Source organism: Psammomys obesus, unplaced genomic scaffold, assembly GCF_907164565.1.
Source record: "Psammomys obesus unplaced genomic scaffold, mPsaObe1.curated_primary_1811, whole genome shotgun sequence".
Classification (NCBI taxonomy): domain Eukaryota; kingdom Metazoa; phylum Chordata; class Mammalia; order Rodentia; family Muridae; genus Psammomys; species Psammomys obesus.
Genome location: NW_026596089.1, coordinates 961803 through 984467, shown reverse-complemented (window position 1 = coordinate 984467; position 22665 = coordinate 961803). Strand labels below are relative to the sequence as shown.

At 39.2% G+C, this 22665-nt stretch overlaps 1 protein-coding gene across 1 annotated transcript in view; it reads right to left on the bottom strand.

The window, feature by feature from the left end:
• Window positions 1-8483: 8483 nt before the first annotated feature.
• Window positions 8484-22665, bottom strand: part of Vta1 (vesicle trafficking 1) — a 73985-nt gene continuing 59803 nt past the window's right edge. The window contains exons 7-8 of the mRNA XM_055627728.1: window positions 18466-18543; window positions 8484-9039 (exon numbers count right to left, since the gene is read on the bottom strand). Of these exons, the coding sequence (XP_055483703.1) occupies window positions 8894-9039; window positions 18466-18543 (224 nt within the window). The 3' untranslated portion in view covers window positions 8484-8893. The remainder of the gene's footprint in view (window positions 9040-18465; window positions 18544-22665) is intronic.

The following is a 22665-nucleotide window of genomic DNA, read 5'->3' as shown; positions in this document are numbered from 1 at the left end:
GGGCACAGAAGGACAAATGTGCACAAGTGTGTGTGATGGAAGTGTGTCCTGAGGGACAGGGTGCTAGAGAATATAAATAATTTCAGTGTGAGGGAGGGGCTCCTTGTAGGCACCGAAAGGGTCACAAGTGCTAAAGGTATTGCAAGCGCTGGTGATGATGGCAGGCATAAATTCTGAGTATGTCAGTGGCCTACAGGCTACTGGTATTCGTCTCTAATTGAGCTGCAGGAGTTATTTGCTTAAACACTACTAGATCCACAGAGCAGGGACTTCAGTGTCCTAAGAAAACCTCTGTTTCCCACAGTGGATGTGTGGGTTGGAGGAATCTGATGTTTGGCTGCTAGTTTAGAAGCACCCTGGATCTGGGGCTCTGTAGGCATTTGAGGGCTCATTCACTCTCGAGCAGGTCAAATCATAAAGCACAGGGGATCCTCTTGTTCTCTACTGGCTGGTTTATACAGGCTGAATAAAATGTGGCAGGATGAGCTCAGTCAGCTTAGTGGTGCTGCAGCTGCTGGACTAGGGAGTCCAGCTGTGGCTGCAGAACTGGAGTGTCCAGGTGCCTGCTGGGAAGTCCTGGGGAGCCAGAAGAGTGGTCCACAGACCTAGGTGACCCGGTGCTTGGTGTACCTTGGTCGTTTTGCAGGTGTGCTGGACTTTGGTGGCTGTACAGCCTGCTGTCCACCACTGAGGGATTGGGTGGCCGGTGCAGTCATTGGCTGGGAGGCCCTGTGAAGTCAGTTAGGCCACTAGCAGACAGGGGACCCGGGAAGGATTGTACCATGGATCTGGGACTCGGCAGGTGGGTACAGCTGGCAGCCATGGCTGAGGAGCTAGAAGCCCCGCCTCTGCTGTGTGGGTCTCCAGGCAGTGAGATCTGTGCTCATTGTCACTGGCACTGTGGGTCAGCTCCCCTGAGGAGGAGGACAGCCCAAAAAAGGGAAGTGCCCCTCCGTTCTCAGAGAAGTCTGAAGCTGACCTGAATCTAAATGTTCTCTGCTCCTGTGATGTCCCCTCTTTCATGAAGCCACAATGTCGATTTTCTGGCTTCAGTTGCCCATCCATTCACCAATTTTGGAGTTTCAAATCCTCTGCCTCTCAGAAACAGTGTGCGCTGGTCTCTACCATCTTGGATTCCCCCAGTTAATTTCTCTTTAAAAGCTGCTATACAGTTGTTTAGATATACTTAGTATCAGGGAATATTTATAAAATTATTTCCAGAGAACTGAAGATTGAGAAGTATTTAAGATCAACAAATATATACACACATTTGTAAATAACTGCACATTATGTTTCCTTTTAAGTACATGGCTATTTATAATCTTTATATATGCACAAATAAAATCTACAATGAAGAAAAAACCTCATGCCATACCATCAGACACAAAAGTCACATGCAAAGAAGTGAAGAAACCCACTGCAAAATCAGTTCCTGAGTATAGGTACTACTTATGGGGATATTTTGTATTGTTCTATATTTATTGAGGTGGTTTTGAAAAACCTACCTCTCCTTGGAACACAGGCTGAGCATTTCTTTTCTAAAATTTCTTTTCTAAAATTTCTTTCCTAAAATACTCAGGACGAGATGAACTTGAAGTTTGGAGGCTTCAGAATTCTATGACTTCACTGGCTGAAAACGTTTAATCTAAAATGCTCCAAAATCTAAACCTTATTGTGGGTTAAGTAGGTAACCTTACCTAAACTTTTGGGTTTGGATATTCTGACAAGAATGTTCAACCTGAATAATTTGTTTTATGTATTTTGAAACTCTTGGAAAGTACAAGGAGATTGTGTCCCTCTGGTTAATTTATTTTTTTAATTTTTATTTTTATTTTTTATATTAATCACAGGTTATTTACTTTGTATCCCAGCTGTAGCCCCCTCCTTCTTTCCTTCCTAATCCCTCTCCCCCTCCCTGCCCCTTTCCAAGACCTCCTCCCCTTCCATCTGACCCTAGCTTATCAGGTCTCTTCAGGACTGGATGCAATGTCCTCTTCTGTGGCCTAGCAAGGCTGCTCTTCCCTTGGGGGGTGGGGGTCAAAGAGCTCACCATTGAATTCATGTCAGAAATAGTCCCTGTTCCCCTTACTAGAGAACCCACTTGGATACTGAGCTACCATGGGCTATATCCGAGCAGGGGTTCTACGTTATATCCATACATGGTCCTTGGTTGGAGAAACACAGTATCATGAAAGACCCCTGTGCTCTGATATATTTGGTCCTTGTGGAGTTCCTGTCCTCTCCAGGTCTTACTAACTCCCCCTTCTTTCATATGATTCCCTGCACTCTGCTGAAGGTTTGGTTATGAGTCTTAATATCTGCTTTGATACACTGCTAGGTAGAACCTTTGGTTAATTTAATTAACCATATAATCACTATGATATAACTCTATCTCCTGGTAATAATTTTGCTCTAAAGCCTTCATGAGGCCTACTTTCTAGCAGTTTGTGCCCTGGCAGAGAAACCTCCCTGTCTTCCAAAGAGCAAATTTTTGTCTGTTATGGTCTATGGTTTCAATTTTCCTCAAAGGCATTTATTGACTGAATTCTTGGCATATCACACGATGTTCAAGACTATTTACTTACTCACTAGGACTTATGCCAGGATTTAGGTTTTGAAAATATGCTATGTTTCTGGTTACACTGAGAGGTGGTTTATGGGCCATAGTTTCATCTGAGTTTCGTCTGCTGAAGTCCAAGTATTTGGAATTGAATTTCAGATCTTCCAGCAAATCTAGCAATCTAACTACAGGATCATTTATATGTGTGAGCATAGGAGGGCCAGAAGAGCAAATTTTCTTTAGTTGTACAGAACAGACTGAAGCAATGAGAAAGAGAACACTGTTTTTAAAGTTTTTAAAACTCTTTTATTTGGGGGTTCCTTAATTCCTCTACCATCAACCCTTTAGCCCTTTGTAAGAGAGAGGCCAGTGGGGAGATGGGGCACAGCAGCAGTTCCTTTTTACATCTGGCTGTTTTGGGTAGAAAAAAAAATTTTTTTTTGAGCTATACCAACCTATGTCAACAGCAAATGCAGCAAGCATTCTCCTCTAAGCTGTTGCATTGGAACGTTTCTCTCCATTAGTCTCCTCCAAGCCGCTATTCTCTCCACTTCTGGTCTCTCCAAACTACCACCCCTTCTTTTTATGGGCTCTCATGTTTATATTCCCCAGATCCCTAGACCACAGCCCTCTCCATGCTGTAGGAGGCAGGCCCTTACCAGCTGGCGAAGACCACACCCACAGGAGGCAATTATCAGCTGTGGACAGACTAAAGCCCAAACTAAAATCCCACACTTGTGATTAAAACAAAACCTAATTGAGTTTTTAAAGAAACCAAAACTTCCATTACAGAATACATTTACTGATACTAGCCCATTGTATTACATTACTTTCCCCCATGGCTTTATAATCCTCACATTTTGTCTTCAATTACTTGGCTTTGAGGTAAGTTGTGGGTATTTTACTATATACTTAGGGGAAAAATAATCAGTTGACTTCTGATTTCTCCTATCTTCAAAGCTCCATGGTATTTTTAAATTATTTGCCCATTCATCACAAAAATATTATTAATTTCTTCAGGTATCAGAACTATATTCATTTTCATTGTGATCTGAATAGATTTTCTTGTTTTTTTTTTTTTCCCCCGCACAGTTTTCTTTGGTAACTCCAATGGGCTTAAATTTCTGTATAGTTCTTTCACTCATTTATGGTTGAGACACTCCAATATGCATCAGGCTACATGTGAATTACTAACGATCACATGTGTAAATAGCCCTTAAAATCAAGAAGCTCAGCATGTGATGGAGGGGTAAACATAAAATAATGTCCAACTTAGGTGCAGTTAAATTGTAGTAATTTTCCTAAGTTACTGCTAAAGGATCCTTGCTGCTTTTAGAAAATAATACATACACAGTATAACAGACAAAGCCTTTTTTTTTTTTTTTAAGGGGTGGTGAATGTTCTTTATGCCTATACCAGTCACAAGGTTGTAGATGAAGGAAAATCCACTGGTTACTGATCATGCAGGCAAGACGTATGGCTAAGAACCACACTGTTTTCTCTGTCCTTGTGCAGAGTGGGCTCAGATGTCCATTCCCTAATGAAGATACCAACTACATAGGACTGGGGTCTTATCAATCTTGTTGCACCTTAATTATCCTTCTAAAAGCTCCACATTCAAGTAGTCAAACTGACAGGCCACCCAGTATTAATTTTGAAGGGATACAAGTGAATTCCAAATGCTTTGTTGCCCCTGTAGCACGTATAGCTCCTGGTCTCTGCATAGTAACACCAAATAATCAATGACCCTAGATTTTCCAATTTTCTCCTCTATTCAAATCCTCTTTGTTTACTCCTTGTTTCTCTGGGAAGTCTTCAGATTCAATCCGTGTTGTGAAATCTTTCCTGACTTCCTCAGGCAGAACTATGATGCTGATACCTCACCTCCAATGCCCCATCCCCAACTTCGAATGCAGCATTACCACGTCTGTTCCCAATCTCTAATGTACTATTCACTATGTCTTGCACCTAACGTCCATTGTAGTTACCACTATGCCCTGTACCTGACATCCAAAACAGTGTCACCATGTTAAATTTTGATGGCACATCTCAGAATACTTTATTTTTTAACAAGTGACTAAAACATTTCATATTTTTTATCAAGATCACTCAACTATGAAACCAGCTTTCCATATAATGAGAGACATGGGCTAACACCACACATTCATTTTTTTTTTTCCATTCCAAACTCAGGATTTAAATAGAGCCTTGGTCTTTCAGATGAAGATTTAATAGAAGAAATAACTAATAACAAAAGTTTTCGTTAGTTTTAAATTAACACCCACATCCCAGTCTGATCCATAGTTGAAGGCTAATGAAAAAGCAGTGATGCTATTTTGCATCAGTTAAAACTGGCAAATTGAGACTCAGGGTTCCCTTGTGATGTGGTGTATCTTCAAGTCAACAAACTAGCCTACTGGACTAGATATTCAATCCGTGGTTTCTATTTGCTGGAGTCATTGATTTCAGACTATAATCTAGAATGTACACTAAATATGAACTTTCAAGTTCATTCTTGATCTTTTCTTTTAACTTCCAACATCTGTCCAGTGCAGTAGATGGCTCAGCCAGCAGAAAATCCTAGCTGCTGTACACCACCCCATCCACTGCCAACAGACACTGTCTGCAGATCCCCATAGTGTGGAAGTCACTCATAACATTGTTCTGGTGGTTTGCCTATATGAGTACTTCTTGTCTGAAATAGTTTGAAAGTGACTTGAGTGTGCAGCTTTGTAAGGAGATGGGAGGACCCATGTTTCAGGACAGGCAGGTGGAAAGATGAAGTGAGTTCATGTATGTACAGTCGCTCAGGAGCAGTGTCTGGCATGTAGTACATACTCACCACATACTTCTCTATTAAAAAAAAAACCAACATAGAATTCTGTGACCTTTTTCAAAAACAAACTTTCCTATGGATGAAGACTTGTTTAGGCCCCCAAACAGAAACTTTTGACTTAACTGCTTTGCTGAACAAAACGAGTAGCTAAAACAAGGGTGGGGCTGGGTGAAGAGAGGAAGCCATGCACATAATCAAAACTCTTCAGCTCTTGTCTTTTCTTTCAAAACCGGAAGTCTTTCCCACAATCTGCTGCCTTCTGTAATGAGCACAGGGAAGCCTCACATTTTCGGAAGTTCACATCATACACAGGGTAGCACCTCAAGATATTAAATTTCCAGAATGTCAGTGAAGAGATGTTTCTAGGTGCAGTCTTGAGGCCAGCACGCCTATTTGGTCAGGCAGGACATGGGAACTATTCTTGGCTCTGGCTTCAGTTGAGCACTGGCTTAGTAAGATATTCACGACAAGCACTGTTGACAGAACTTTATCTTATTTTTTCACCCCTTTCTGATACACTGGTAAAACACTGTTATCAGTTTTATTTGGGATGGTCATAAGAACTCAGGAACACTGCGCTTCAACTAGAATAAATTCTGCAATGCTCCCAGCTGAGATCACATTTCAAGTTAACTTGGGTCAGTCCTCACTTCTATATTCTTCCTCATACCCAGTTTACAGGACTCCTTGGGTTTAATACATTGGGACTGTATACTCTCTGTGGCTGCTGGTGGCTCGAGCCAACCTCTCACTCTCTAATCTGTAACACTCTTAAATGGCCTCCTAACTCCCAGCTCTCCCCTCCCCAGCCTCTCTTCATACCCACAGCTATAGGAGCCCCTTAAAAACCGCTATCATCACAGCAGGCCAAGCTTCTTCTCAGCACCGGCCTACTGCTATTCATCTTATTTGAAGCCAAGTCCCTCACGGTAACTCTGTATTCTCCAAAGGCCTTCTTCTGGCTAATCAGACTTCCTCCCACATACACTGTGACATTATTTCTTCCCTTTCACCAATTGCACAGCACTATAGCTGTGTGCTACCTCTTCTGCTCTTTCCTCTGTGAGGCCAATCTGAATGGTCACATATCCGGTCTCCTGGCCCTTGATTTAGTTTCTCTGCAACACTTACTCTTCAACATGGAAATTTCCTGAATGTAGTTTGTGAACATTCTCATGAGTGCTCAGGTGTAACTGAACTGATGTCTTCTGGACCAGGTGTGCACCTTTGGGAAGTACTGCTTTGTCAATCCCACTTTTGTCTTCCATTCTTTTTGATCTGGACAGGGCTAACCCACTCAAACTTTAGTGTCACTAGACAAAATATTTGTCAAAGCACAGAAGGCTGAGGCCCACTGCTGAAGTTTCTGACTGTGACAGCTGAGGAAGCACCTGAGGACTATCCTTTGGCAAGCATCCTTGAGAAACACTGATCAAACATAACATGTGGTAACTTTTATTAAGGATGGCCATTTCCTCCTCATTAGAATGTAAACTGAGATAGACTTTATTTTTTGCCATTTGCTCCTGATAGAAAAAATACCAGGTATAAAGCAGCATATTGTTAAATACTTGTTACATAAGTGAAAAATTCTTATCTCGTAACATCAGAAAACATGCTCTAACTTATACAAAGAAATAGATATACAGAAATTAAATATAGCTCAGTTCCCTCACTCAAGAAAACATTTCCGGATATTTGGAAAATAAATTATTATGTTACGCCATTTTAAAGCATCTAGATGAGTAATGAACATGTATGGAACGCTACCGTGTGCTAAGCTAAAGCAAACGGCATTTCACACAAATATACAAGAAAACCTTACAGAGAGGAGCTCTGGGTTGGACCAGTACACTTCAGGGCTGTCTCTTTACCTCCATGTGCTCTGCCAACTGAGTGTACCACAGGAAGTAACAGTTTTGCTTCTACTGTGCAACAGTGTCTAGGTTTGCATTAAAATTTGCTACACTCTACTTATGCCTGTTGAGATTAACCATCTTTGTCACGTTTTATTTCTGATGTTCTACAGAACCATACCAGAGTACTGGATTTTTAGATGCAAATGCTGAGCCAGAGTGATGTTCATTTCATGAGAGCACTTTCCAGGAGATGTATTCCGTACATTCTTTGTGAAGATGTTGACAGTTCAATCACTATGTGTTTCTGTTCTATCAAACTGTACACAGTAATATACTGAGGTGAAGAGAAACTGACACAAATGAGTCAGTGACTTTTTCTCTCCAAGTAGGTTAGAACAGATTTTCACATTTTCTTTTCTTGAAGGGCTAAATAGTAAACATTCAGACAAACCAAGAAACTCTCCAATTGTGAAAACCACCCAGAAAAAACATAAATGAATGGGTAAGGTATCTTTCATATAAGACCCTATATGATAGTAAACTCTTTAAGCCATGGCCTGTTGTTCCCTGTGTTAAATAGATATCATGGGCCATAGTCTGCCATTCTTGTTATAAGTAGAGTCTATGTTCTCTACTCTAAAGAATTCCAATCTAAATGGCAAAAAAGAAACGACCCAGACAAATTTTAGGTGAATTTGTCAAATTCACCTTTTAAATAAAAACATTTAATAAAAAGATATTCCAACCATGCAAATCAAAACATGGTTGGCTCTGCAGTACACTGAACAAATTAAAGAATCCTTGTATTAATGTCCATAAAATATACATGCAGGCAGTGCTTAAGCCCTACAAAACTTATTAACTTAACCAGGAACCCAAAGTCCAATGGATTTCCTTATCATTCCATCTACACTCTACAACTCCAGCTCAAAGCATGCAAGCATTTGGATAGAATTCTTTTCTTCATTTTGTAATACATAAACCAACTGCAACTGAAGAACATCAACCCACTGCGTCAGTAGGTAAAGGAAGTCACTGCAAGCCAGTGTTATTTTCCAGTGTAAGGTGATTCCACCTTTCCACCCTGTATATCCTTCCATGACCATTATTTTTACAGCTATATCTAAAGATGAGTATAAATTACATTTAATCTCTCTTATCACTTACCACATTTAGATGTTCACATTTAACTTGCAAACACTAAGAAAAAAAAAAAAAAGCCAGAATCTCCAATCCAGAATATCCTGGTAATCTTTATTAAAAGTTTAATTTAGAATATTATAACAACATAATATGGTTTGTCCAAATATTATGGATTTTTCAAAAACTTTCTTTAGTGTGTATAAATTACGAAAGCTTATACCCAACATGATTTCCTATGAGGACATTTTCATTTCTTGAAGCAGGGTTCGATGCTAAACATCAGCTCTACACACTCAAGAGATAACTGGATCCACTGAATGGACAATGACACCTGGTTGAAGCAGCTGATGAACACCTCTGAAACACAGAGGAGTCATTGTCTTCCTCAGTGGAACTGAGGTCTTCTGTAAAACCATGCTCCTGAAAGGCTGACAAAAGTGAAATGGATTGTTAGTTCTATATGCAGAAAACACATGGGTTCTACAACCAGAGGCTTCACTCCCTGCCTGTTGTGAGCAGCCTGAGGGCCTTCTGTAGGTTCTGCACAGCAGTGCCCACGTCTTCATACTGTAGTGCACTGCCAGCATATTTGCAGTATTTCTGAGCTCTAGCGAAGTCCTCTGGAGTCAGGCGAACATCCCCTAAAAGAAGCACATTCAGACATAACACTGATTACATCACGCTGTGCTGTTACTTAGCTACCCATTTCAACTGAAGATGAAACAGCATATTCATGCTTATGTAAAAAGACCAATCTTTGTTTTTCTAATGTAAACCAGATACATTCTAATAAAAATAACTCATATGTACACAGTTTTCCATCAATAAATAATAAAACAGAAGTCTGTATTTTAGCAAACTGGCTGTGAGGAGAAAGAAAAGGAAAATCCCTGGTTGTGTGAAAGAAGAGAAGCAGCTTGGTGTTGACACTAGACTGCAGAGGCTCTCTTCATGGAACACCATGAACAGACTAAACCCTTCAGACTTCACTTGAGCTAGAATATAAATATGTCCTCCATTAAAAGGGGGTGGAGATAACATAATCTATGCAGAACATGAGTACTTTTTTTTAATAATCTTTTTTCTTTTTTCTTTATATTTTTATTAACTATAGTTTATTCACTTTGTATGCCACCTGTAGCTCCCTCTCTATTTCCCTCGCAATTTCACCATCCCTCCCTCTTCTCCACCCATTCCCCTCTCCCAGTCCACTGAGAGGGGAGTTCTTTCTCCCCTTCCTTCTGATCCTAGTCTATCATGTCTCATCAGGAGTGGCTGCTTTGTCTTCCTCTGTGGCCTGGTAAGTCTGCTCTCCCCTCAGGGGGAGGTGATCAAAGAGCAGACCAATCAGTTCATGTCAGAGACAGTCCCTGTTCTCACTACTATGAAACCCACTTGAAGACTGAACTGCCATGGGCTCCAGCTGTGCAGGGGTTCTAGGTTTTATCCCTGAATGGTAGTTGGTTGGAGTATCAGTTTCAGAAAACACCCCCGTGCCCAGATTTTTTTGGTTCTGTTGCTCTTCTTGTGGAGCTCCTGTCCCCTCCAGGTCTTACTATTTCCCACTTCTTTCATAAGATTCCCTGCATTCTGTCCAAAGTTTGGGTATGAGTCTCAGCATCTGCTTTGATACACTGCTGGGTAGAGTCTTTCAGAGGCCCTCTGTGGCAGGCTCCTGTCCTGTTCCCTGTTTTCTCCCTCTTCTGATGTCCTTTTTCTTTGCCTTTCTGAATGAGGATTGAGCATCTTAGCCAGAGTCCTCCTTCTTGATTCATTTCTTCAGGTGTACAGATTTTAGTATGTTTATCCTGTATTATATGGCTAATATCCATTTGTAAGTGAGTATATACCATGTGTGTCTTTCTGCTTCTGGGATACCTCACTCAGGATGATCTTTTCTAGTTCCCACCATTTGCCTGAAAATTTCATGATTTCCTTGCATTTAATTGCTGAGTAGTAGTCCATTGTATAAATGTACAACAATTTCTGTATCCATTCCTCAACCGAGGGCCATCTGTGTTGTTTCCAGCTTCTGGCTATTACAAATAAAGCTGCTACGAACATGGGTACTTTTTCAGGATTTAAAATATTTGATATTTTGCTTGTTCATGTAAAAAAAATATATTTAATGCTATCCCCAAATTCTTATCATTAAAACACAGAACTCTTTGATCACCTCCCCTTGGTGAGTTGTCCTAACTAGGCCACAGAGAAAGGCAGTCCTGATGAGACCTGAAATGTCAGTGCCAGATAGTAGGGGAGGAGGACCTCCCCTAACAGTGGATTATGGGAAGGGCCTAGGGGGAGATGAGGGAGGGAGGGTGGAAATGGGAGGAGATGAGGGATGGGGTCTACAGCAGGGACACAAAGTGAATAAATTGTAATAAATAATAATAATAAAGAAAAAAGAAAAAAAACATACAACTAAACATGGAAATAGCCATTACAAAATCATTTTCCAAACTTTATTTCCAGAAGCTTTCTACTAGATTGCTAGAGTCCAATTACTAAAATTGCTAGAGTCCAATTAAATAACTGAGATAAAAATATATTATTCATTTAATCTAAAATACAAATGCCTTTTGTATATTTGTATTTCCACAATAAGATAAAAAACAGACACAGTATTTTGTCTTTGGAAAAGACAAATGGCCATCTATTTATTTATTTTACTTTTAGTGTGGGAAAATTTGAGGATGGTAAGGTATACGTACTGACTAGAAGGCAGAAGAACAGAGAAATGAGCAACTGGCATACTTTGTTTCTAAGGCTGTACTGACACATAGATCACTTTTAAATGGTATTTATTTATTTGTCACTAGTGGAAATAGTAAAATATGACATCATTAGTAAAGAGGTAGTAACTGTAGGTAGGCTGACACTAAATCCTAACCAGTATCACCATATTCCAAAGCAAGTGCTGATACACTATGTATTTTTATTGTTTATTTTGTATGAGGCAGATCATGGTTCCCAGGTCAATGGCTCACTAAGTATGAAAAGGCTTCCTTTATTGTCAATAATTCTTCACATTCTAAATGTAGGTTATGAACAGTTAAATACTAATTAAATCCAAGATTTTAAGATAATGTGCTTACAAATTTACATAAAGTAAACATGCAAGATGCTACATGGAGTAAGCCTTCAAATAATCATTGTATTAGTTAAAGATTAAAGTAATTTATTTCCTTGGATTGCTCACTTGCTTTAAAAGTAACACAAACCAACAAATGGGTAAAACTACAGTTGCATATTAAACACGCATGCATAACTCATTACCATATGGTGGCAGCTCAGTAGATTGTTACTCACTATACTGATAGACCCTCAGAACACCAACTTTCACTTCCTTTCACAATTTGTCAGGCGCACTTCAGTTTATGCTTTGCTTGAAAAATATCAAAAGATTTTTAAATGGTTTTTCAAAATTGAGGCTCTGGCCATCTGGATATATGCACCCTTTTATTTTTTGTTTTCATTTATGCATTTTTGGGGGGATTCAGAACCTGTTGTATTTCTTTTAAAATTTTATTATTATTATTTATTAAAATTTATTCAATTTCTATCCTACCTGTGTCCCCCTCCCTCATCTTCTCCCAATCCCACCGTCCCCCCTCTCTTCCTCCTATGCCCATCCCCTAGTCCACTGATAGGTGAGGTCTTCCTCCCCTTTTATTTGACTCTCATCTATCAGTTCTCATCAAGACTGGTTGCATTGTCTTCCTCTGTGGCCTGGCAAGGCTGCACCCTCTCCACCTCCCTGGGGGATCAGAAAGCCTGTCTTTGAGTTCATGCCAGAGAAAGCCCTTTTATTAGGGCTTCCTCTTTATTAGGGAACCCACTTGGAGACTGAGTCTATGGGCTACATCTGAGTGAGGGTTTTATGTCGTCTTCATGCATTGTCCTTGGTTGGGGTATCAGGCTCTGCAGGTCCCCCCGGGCTCCTTTTGGAGCTCCTGTCACTTCCAGGTCTTTCTATCTTCCCTTTCTTTCATAAGATTTCTTGCATTCTGCCCTAAGTTTGGCTAAGATTTCACCTTACCCCCATCAGAATGGCTAAGATCAAAAACTCAAGTGACAACACATGCTGGAGAGGATGTGGAGAAAGAAGAACCTTCCTCCACTGCTGGTGGGAATGTAAACTTGTACAACCACTTTGGAAATCAATCTGGTGCTTTCTCAGAAAATTAGGAATAGTGCTACCTCAAGATCCAGCTGTATCACTCCTAGGCATATATCCAAAATATGCTTAAGTGTACAACAAGGACATTTGCTCAACAATGTTTGTAGCAGCTTTATTCGTAATAGCTAGAAGCTGGAAACAACCTAGATGTCACTCAACTGAATACAGAATATGTGGTACATTTATACAATGGAATATTACTCAGCTATTTAAAATAAGGAAATCATGAAATTTGCAGGCAAATGGTGGGAACTAAGAACAATGAACTTGAGTGAGGTACCCCAGAAGCAGAAAGATACACATGGTATATACTCAATTATAAGTGGATATTAGTCATATAATATAGGATAAACATCTAAAATCTATATTCCTAAAGAAGCTAAACAACAAGGAAGACTCTAGGGAAGACGTTCAATCCTCATTGAGAAGGACAAATGTGATAGATATTGGAAGCAGGAGAAGACAGGGAACAGGCCAGAAGCCTACTAGAGACAGCCTCTCAAAGACTCTACTGATTGAGGTATCGAATCAGAGGCTGAGATACACACCCTTTTAGAGTAGAACATTTTGTAAACTGAGTACACCTTACTACTGCCCAGTTCATCTCTGACAGGTTCTCCTTCCATTTTAGTAAACTTTAATGTAAAGGCAAGTGCCCTGTATTTACCACACCTGTTAGAAAGAAGCTCTGATGCCCAGAACAACCTCATCTTTATAGTGTCAATGTTAATTTTGTTTTGCCTAATAGCAAAGCTGATACTATTTTAATTTCATAAATTATTTTATCCACTAATAATAACACTATCTTAAAGCAGAAACATTTTAGTATGTTATGAAATAATCTCAATATTAATAAAATATAAATGAAAGAGCACTACCAAAATTACAGACATAAAGCTTAATGATACATAAGACATATGAAGATAGTAACTAGATGGTAAAAACCAATATATAGATTCATATTCAAAGTGTAATTTCTAAAAATATAGAGATGTTAGGCTTTTTTTTTCCAACAATTTAAAGGACTTCACCAAGCCATAACAAATAATTACTTTTGTAACACACCAAGCTTTCCTTCATTTAAGAAATATAATTAAAATACCCATAATAAAATATAGGAACTCCACTTTTAATATGAGGTAATAATAAAATGTTGTCACCCACTCATGATTCTTGAAAATTACTATGTAAAATTTCAACAAGAAGATAGAAAAAACAAGAAAGGAGATAGTTTAATTTTGGTGTACCTACCTTTATAGGCAGTATTATAAAGATAGTCTTACTGTACCAAATAAAAGCTATTTTTCTAAGCAGTACAGGGGAGAAAGTACTACATGGTTCCAGGTTGTGATGTCTAACCTGGCATCTCTCTCAGGCTTTCTGTGATCCTGGGAAGATAGCTATTGACCAAGGCCACCCTAATGTAAGAGAGGGCTTTTTCCTTTCAGAGCAGGATCAGAACAAGCAGAGGAGAGCTGGTTAGCTGCCAGTCTCTGGTACTGTGGTAAGGAGAGTGGGGCAAGACATTTTCACGTGTAAAGAGATATCACTGATACTCAGTTGAGAAAAGCATTCTTTTCCAACATTCATTTATCTATTTATTCATTTATTCACTATAGAGCGTAACCAGAAACATTTCCAAGATGGGTTTTTCCAACTTACGTAGGGCTCTGCCTAATCTATTAGAGTATACTCTATTACTGATTTGAATGGGTCATTCAAGACACAGGCAGAGAAAACAGAAAAACCCAGTTCTGAATCTTTATAAGAAGGCAACTATCCAGAAATGTCAGTTATGGCATGAGGAATCATGGATACAGGTAGCTTCAATATTTTATTATTTTGTAATTGAATAACATGACAACATTCAATATTTTTCAGATATTGTAACATTTAAGGCTCAAAACATTGAGAGAAGTTTTTATTCATATTATAATAATATTAGAGGTGAAAAACGCTAGCTTTTGAATTTTTTTTTTCCTTTCTATTTTCCTCTCTGGAGTCAGTCACAAGCTCATTAAAACAGTATTTAATATACATTAATATTAATGCATGTACATAGTAGGTGAATGGTACACTTCTGAAACATGGTAGTCCTTAAACACCATGGGGAAAAAGAAGAGCAGAGAAAAGGCACAGAAAATATAGATGGTGGGGAGGGCATAAGGAGTCAGTATAGAAATTTGTATTAGTTTTCTAAATTAGACAATTTTTTTAAGAGTGGTTCTAAGTTCACAGCAAAATTGAGAGACAGGAAGATTTTCTCCCAATGCCATGGCACACATTTCCAGTGTCATCAGCAGTGAGTCAACTGATAAGCCTTCACTGACAAATGACACCATATCACCGAGGCCACTGTGAAGTTCCCTTTTGGTTTTGTGCATTCAATGAGACTAGACTAATTTATAAAATCCTTCTGTTACTAACAGAATACTTCTTCACAGCAGTGAAATTCTTGTCTTCTGCCCTATTCATCCCTGTTTTTTCTCACTACAGCTGATAAATACTGATATTTCACTGCCTCTACTCTCTTGACTCTTCCATGTCATAGTTGGGATCACTCAGTATGTAGCCTTTTGCATTTTGTGTGTGTGTGTGTGTGTGTGTGTGTGTGTGTGTTGTTTTTATTTTTCAGGCTCTGAAGCAAGGATTGTATTTAACGTGAAACCATCAGGGAGTGGGTGTATTGACAAATTTCCCCACAAAGGAAGCTCTAGTTTCGGCTATCTGCTCAAACACTGCAACTTTTGCTCTTTATCTTTACTAAAACATGCCCCAGCTCCTGACAATGTGGGGTCAGATAATACACTCGTGTAGAGCTTTAGACTAATGAATCAAGTGGCAAGGAAACAGTGGGCTGGTTTTTCACTTCTTTTAAAAGGCTGAACAGTTCATTTGCACTTATCATGGGATGATGCTGTTATCATCTTTGTATTCTATACTTCATCCCTTTACCAATGATGGAGATCTTGGTTGCTTTTCAATGTTGCAAAAATGAATAAATTTGGTATCAAGAAGGGGATGCCGTGTTTTGTATGGACAGCTTCTATACATCTTTGGATAAACATCAAGTCATCAAGTAGTATGACTCCCTTTCTACATTTAGGTATGTGAATATTTTAGTAAATTCCCCCCCACCCCCTTTTCAAGTCTTTATCCCTGCTTTATTTTTACTTAACTTAAATTTTGACTGACATGTGCTAGTGGCATCTGCTAATGGGTTCACATGCTATCTGAACATGAGCAAATAGTATGCACAGACCATCACCAGTCACGTTAATGTTGAGCTTCCACATATGAGAGAACATAGTGTTTGTCTTTCCATTCCTAGCTTCTTTAATTTCATGTTCTATATAGTTCAACTGGTTCCATTCATTTGACAGCAAATCACAGCATTTCACTCATGTTCATGGCTAAACAGCTTACATTTACATATTGTACTGGCTAGTTTTATGACCACTTGACACAAGTTAGAGTCATTTTGGAAGAGAAAACCTCAACTGAATAAATGTTCCCACCAGACTTGCCTGTAGGCAAGCCTGTCGTACACTTTCTTGATTGATGTGGCGGGCCCAGATCCTGTGGGTGGTACTACCCCTGGGCTGCCAAGCAGTCCTGGGTGCTCTAAGAAGGCAAGCTGAGCAAGCCATAAAATCCAGTAAGCAGTACTCCTCCATGGCTTCAGCTTCAGTTCCTGCTTCCAGGCCCTTGCTCTGACTTCCCTTTGTGATGGGCTGTAATTGTGCTATGAAAAGAACCTTTTGCTCCCCAATTTAATTTTGTCATGATGTTTTATCACAGCAACAGAAACCTAACCAAGACATACAACTGATTTTCTTTACTAATTTGCTGATGCCATCTAGAAAGATTCTATCTGCACTACTGTGAATAGTGACAGGTAAATAAGCTTACAGTTACCTTTTTAGCTTACTGACTTATTTCCTTTGAAAGTACACCTGGAAACCTCGAAGTGGGGCAGCTGGATCACATGTTAGATTTGTTTTAGTGTTACTTCTAGACTATTATCCACAATGATTGTGTTAACTAATATCCTATAAAAGTTCCTTTATTTCCATATCATTACTATCTGTTGGGGGTTGGTCTGAAGCTTTGTATTCTAAAGGTAATTACTGGCCCCCCAAGATCTGGTTGCTGCCCAGATGAGCATATTTTCATGTATAGGGTAAAGCTTGCCAAGACATTATTCCTGATTGGTTAATAATAAAATGCTGACACACATGGGTAGGTCAAAGGAAGGTAGGTGTGGCTAAGGTTTTTGGGCTTTGGGGACAGAAGGATCATGGGGGAAGAGAGAGGTACTAGAAGAAGGAAGCAGGGAGCCCTGATGGATTAGTGCGGAGAGAAGCACATGGCCACACTGGCATGTATGGAGGAAATTGGGCCAGATGAAGAACATTAGCAAGCATTTTGGGATGATGGGTGAGAGGTAGCCTGAATAGAAATTATGAGAGCAGATGGTGTGGAATGGGGGCATGGGAGATAAAGTAGCTAAGGAGGTAATATCTGCTATGCTCTGGGTGATATAAGGCTATTCTAAAATCTATCAGGTGTCTGTGCCTTTTATTGATTGTGATAGCAGGTTAGTTTAATACCACCGTAATAATAAGGCAAATAATAAAACACTATTAGTCAACACCTTAAATGAATGACAACACTATCCTTGTAGTTTTGATTTGTATTTCAGACAGCTAAAGATGTTGTTTTTATGTATCTGTTGACCATTTCAATGTCTTTGAAGTATTTATTCATATCACTTGCTATTTTTTTAAATGCAGCTATTTTTTATTACAGTTATTAATTTACTTAAATATTTCATATATTAGTTTTTCATCAGTTGACTAGTTATGAAATAAGTCTCCCATGCTATGGGCTATCCCTTCACCGTTGACTGTTTTTACTTTGGGATTAATACCATTTGACAACTTTTGCTTTCATTTCCTGTCCTTTAGGAGTCAGATACATCTAAAAATCACTGGCCCTTCAGGGTCTATTAGTATTTCCTCTATGTTTTCCTCCATTAATTTCAAAGTGTTAGGTCTTGTCTTTGAACAATTTTGATTTGATTTCCATACAGTAGTTAGGAGGGGATGACATTAACCTTCTGTATGTAGTTATCCAGTTTTTCTATCACTGTTTATCCAAGAGGCTATTTTTTCTCCAACATGTTTTTGCTTCTTTGTTGAGAATAGCTTAATTGGAGATGCAGAGGTCTAAGTTCAGTTCCTGATATGTATTCTGTTACACTGGTGTATGTGTTTATGCCAATATGCTTTGGTTTAACATGAGCCATAGAAGACTTAAGCTCTGAATGAGAAGTTAAGATATACCTCAAATCCATCTAGAGGCAAAAAAGTAGAGAGAAGTCAGAAAATTAAAAAAAGATTACATCAACATGTCAGTCACCTAAAGCATGAGTCGACCAAATACTTAACCACAGACAGTGATGCTGATTTTCATTATGGCCAGCTATTTCCTTTTTGGATAATGTAATTATGTAGTGTGTACAGATAAGAAAGGCACAGTGACAATACATACTGATTTGGAAAGGAGGCAAAGTAACCATAAGCTTCTATTGTAGCTGAGGCTACATATCTGTGCCATTATATCCAGTACAAAACAAACAAAAAGAAAAGAACAGAAAAGAAGAGAAAAAAAGAAAATGGAGTGTCTCAGTGTCTCTAGATTTGGGTCTCTGTGACCATCTTATCGACTCCTGGGTCACTTGACCATCTAGCAGAGACAGTGAAAAAAACTTGTTTGAATAAACGAGATAAATTTGTATGGTACACCCAAAGAACAGTTAAAAACACTGCCCCAAATATAAAGAGACACGGTGTGGCCTGCAGAAAGCCAGCTGACTCACCCTGGGAAGCTGTGCACAAGTCTGGGTCTAGGGCTGGAACAGTCTGTGCACGAGGCTGGACGACATTACTCGTTACACCTGTGAATCAAAACCAAAGACATGCAGAAAGTGCTCCATCTCCTAACTAAATGTCAGGAAAGAAGTCAAGGGTTGGCAATTATTTGGGTTGGCAATTATTTCACCATTTTCTTGAAACCTTAATTGATTTTGATGCATTCATTAATTTGAACTTATTTTACAAACTGGAACAGAAAATATGCATAGAAATATGCATATGAGTGTTAAACTACATGACTAATGCTTCAAATTATTATTTTTTTAATTCTTTGAAATTAAGATACAGTTACATCATTCTTCCTTCTTCTTCCTCCCTCCAGCCCTCTCTGTGTAACCCCTGGCTCTCTCCAATTCACTGCCTCTTTTTCTTTAGCTGTTGTTAGGTGTTATACATGTACATGTTCATAAACATGTAACAATGACCATATCATATTACTTATTTGTATATGATCATGTGGTCAAATGCTTCGTAATTAAAGCTTGCCATGTATCTTTAAAGCAAGATTGACTCCCTTCCCTCCTTTCAATTGCTTACCTCCTAAGTACCCCCATGGCAAAGTAAGACATAATTGTGATTTAAGTCAGAAGAATACAGGTCATAACTGTGGCATGTTGAATACTGCAATTTTCCAGTTAATGTTTTTAAGGTGTTTTTTTCTTTTTTAACAAGTAAATGAAGGATTAGCTTGCCTTCCTGTTAAGATTTGTCAAAGCTGTCTTATCAATTGGTAACTAGCACTGGATCCAGGTGTAGCTCGCTACTTATCTAAAAAAGTTAGCAAAATTCACTGAAATCTTACAAAAGACTATAATGATTCAATAAGCAGGGAAAGTAAATGAAGACAAGCTGATTAATTCCAGAAGCTAAGTGATCTCTGAAAACTCAAAATTCTGTATGGCATGTATCTTGTAAATATCATTAGTTCTGCATAGTATACTGCTCTGTGTGCTCTGTTGTTCATATGGCTTAGCAGCTGTAATTACAGATTAACACATAACAATCCTTGCTGTCTTTTTAATGACCTTACAATGTTCCTTCTCAATGTGTGGATCATGATTTATAAAACAACCCAATACTAAGAAACATGTTTTCCCACTCTTTCCTTTACACACAGTACTATAGTGGACGTACCTATTACTGCACAGCTAAGAGACATACAAAATTTATGCTGAACATTTCAGTGACCTTTGCTTAGCTTTGATGAGTACTAACAAAGTATATTAAGCTATTATCATTTGACATACTTTTTCTCACACAAAGTTAAAGGCACTTATAAAGCTAACATTAGAAAGAATGTTAGAAAGCTGGGCATGGTGGTGCATGACTTTAATACCAGGACTTGGAACAGAAGCAGGCAGATACCTTTTTTTTTAAATTTTTATACTAATTACAGTTTATTCACTTTGTATCCCAGTTGTTGCCCCCTCCCTCATGCCCTCCTAATCCAACCCTCCCTTCCTCCCTCATCTCCTCCCATGCCCCTCTCCAAGTTCTCATCTCCTCCCATACCCCTTCCAAGGGGAGGAGGACCTTCCCTTCCATATTACCCTCGGTTATCAGGTCTCATCAGGACTGGCTGCATTGTCTTTCTCTATGGCCTGGCAAGGCTGCTCCCCCCTTAGGGGGAGGTGATCAAAGAGCCAGCCACTGAGTTCTTGTCAGAGATAGTCCCTGTTCCCCTTACTAGGGAAACCCACTTGGAGACTGAGCTACCATGGGCTACATCCGAGCAGGCAGGGGTTCTAGGTTTTCTCCATGACTGGTCCTTGGTTGGAGTATCAGTCTCAGAAAACACCCTTGTGCCCAGAGTTTTTGGTTCTGTTGCTCTCCTTGTGGAGGGGACATAGTAAGTCCCCTCCAGGTCTTACTATGTCCCCCTTCGTTCATAAGATTCCCTGCACTCTGCCCAAAGTTTGGCTACAAGTCTCAGCATCTGCTTTGATACACTACTGGGTAGAGTCTTTCAGAGGTCCTCTGTGGTAGGCTCCTGTCCTGTTTCCTGTCCGTCTGTCTGAGTAAGGATTGATCATCTTACCCAGAGTCTTCCATCTTGCTTAGCTTCTTTAAATGTACAGATTTTAATATGTTTATCTGGTATTATATGTCTAGTATCCACTTAAAAGTGAGTATATACTATGTGTGTCTTTCTGTTTCTGGGATAACTTACTCAGGATGATCTTTTCTAGATCCCATTAGATATCTTTGAGTTCCACGCCAGCCAGGTCTACAGTGTCTCAAAACAAACAAACAAACAAACAAACAAACAAACAAAACAAAACCAAGGTAAAATGTATCCAAAAAGAATGTTAGAAAATAAGGAGATCTGAGAAGGACTGTTTGTCAGGCCTAGGAGGGCTTTACAGCAGGTCTATCTCAAGTGCATGCAAATGGCTGAATATATTCTCCAAGCAGGTAACACCACTCTTCTCAAGCAACTGAACTCATACTCTTCCACAAATCAAATCGTTCAACACACGCCTTCATGGAAGGATACAGTTTTTGGCCAGCATTTTATGCTAACTTTCAAATAATTAAGTATACAACTCTTGTAAATAAGTTGTATTGAAAATACAGTAGGATTCATAGAGACTGCTTAACTACTCAGCAATATTTCATGTGAATAATGCTTTAAAAGGCAATGCAAATCCTACTGAGTTTTAGGTCAGTCACTCAGCTGCACATGCCTGAGGCAGGATAGTCTGACCATGTTTCTTCCTGTTTGTCTTGAGGCAGAGGCAGGTCTACCCTTTTGCCTCCACCAGGAGCCTAGAATACTGGATTGACGTAAGCTCAGAAATTCCTGGTAAATTGGTAATGTTTTTAGGTTACTATTTATCCCTGCATGCTCTCATCTGTTAGTTTTTTCTCCGTCTGGATTTGGATAGTTTCCTCTGGGCAATCTGTCTATAATATGCTGGAATGAGGCGATCCTTTCAAAATCCATTCTGGAAGGAAAGCAGTGAGCCTAGACATTAATTCTTTTCTGTTATTCAAATAAAATGCAATAAAATGTCATGTCATAAAGTAACTTTGGAGTCATATTAAAGCATCCATACACGTTCAAGAACACTGTAACATTGTTAGTTAAGTACTAACTTGCTCTATAGACTAAATGGAACAGAAACTCTTGAGAAGGAAGAAATGAGAGTTTGTTAGGAAGCTAAGGAAGAACAACTCCCAAATTTAAACAGAGCTATGGAATGTAGTGGTATTTAGAAGCCCAGCAAAGGGAGGAAGACACAGCTACCCTAACCTAAGAACAGCACCAACAAAGGCAACAAACTAGGAGAGCAGATGTAATAGATCCTCCATGTAACCAGAGGAAATGGCACTGAGAGAAAAACACAGGCCAGGATGTCAACAGGCAAATGAACCCCATAGAACCCAGGAGCATACCTTTACCCTCCACAATTCCTCACACAGCTCAGGTTTGCAGTGTATAAGGTGAGAGGTAAAAAGGCTAGCCGTGACTGGGTGTGGTGGCACACATCATTAAACCTAGTACTCCTGAGACAGAGGCAGGAGGATAAAGTAAGTTAGAGGCCTGATAATCTCTACCAGAGAGTTCCCAGGCCAGCCAGGGCTACATAGTGAGACCCTGTCTGAATAACAAACAAACAAACAAAGAACCCAAAACAATGTTTTTCTAGTTGAATTTTTTTGCTAGGGCCTTCTGTGATACAGACTATAAGAAACACCTATTTTGAGAGACAAAGTGAACATTATTAGCATCTCCATGTGCTACCGCCTCAGTGGCTTAGGCCCAGGGGTAAACACTGCTAAACAACCACTATTTCTGTCCTTTTCGCACCCAATGCTTTTTCTGTGGAAGAACTAAAGCTTGTAAATGAGTACATGCTATTCTTTTCAGTATCTGAGGGATTTCCCTTTGATAAAAGTGCATCCTGGAACCATTACATGAGAGAAGGTAAATTACTCTTAAAATGATCAAGAGGGGAAACATCTGTTATGTTTATAACCTAAAAATGTTATTGCTTTCTTTTATTTGACAGCTACTGAGTAAATGTACCAGGAAAAAATGGAATTAAGAGGAGATCCCGAATCGAAGATCAGTAACTAAATAGAGGCATGCCACCAAGAAAGCAAGTTTAGACTTGAAAAGATTTTTAGATCCTGGTTCC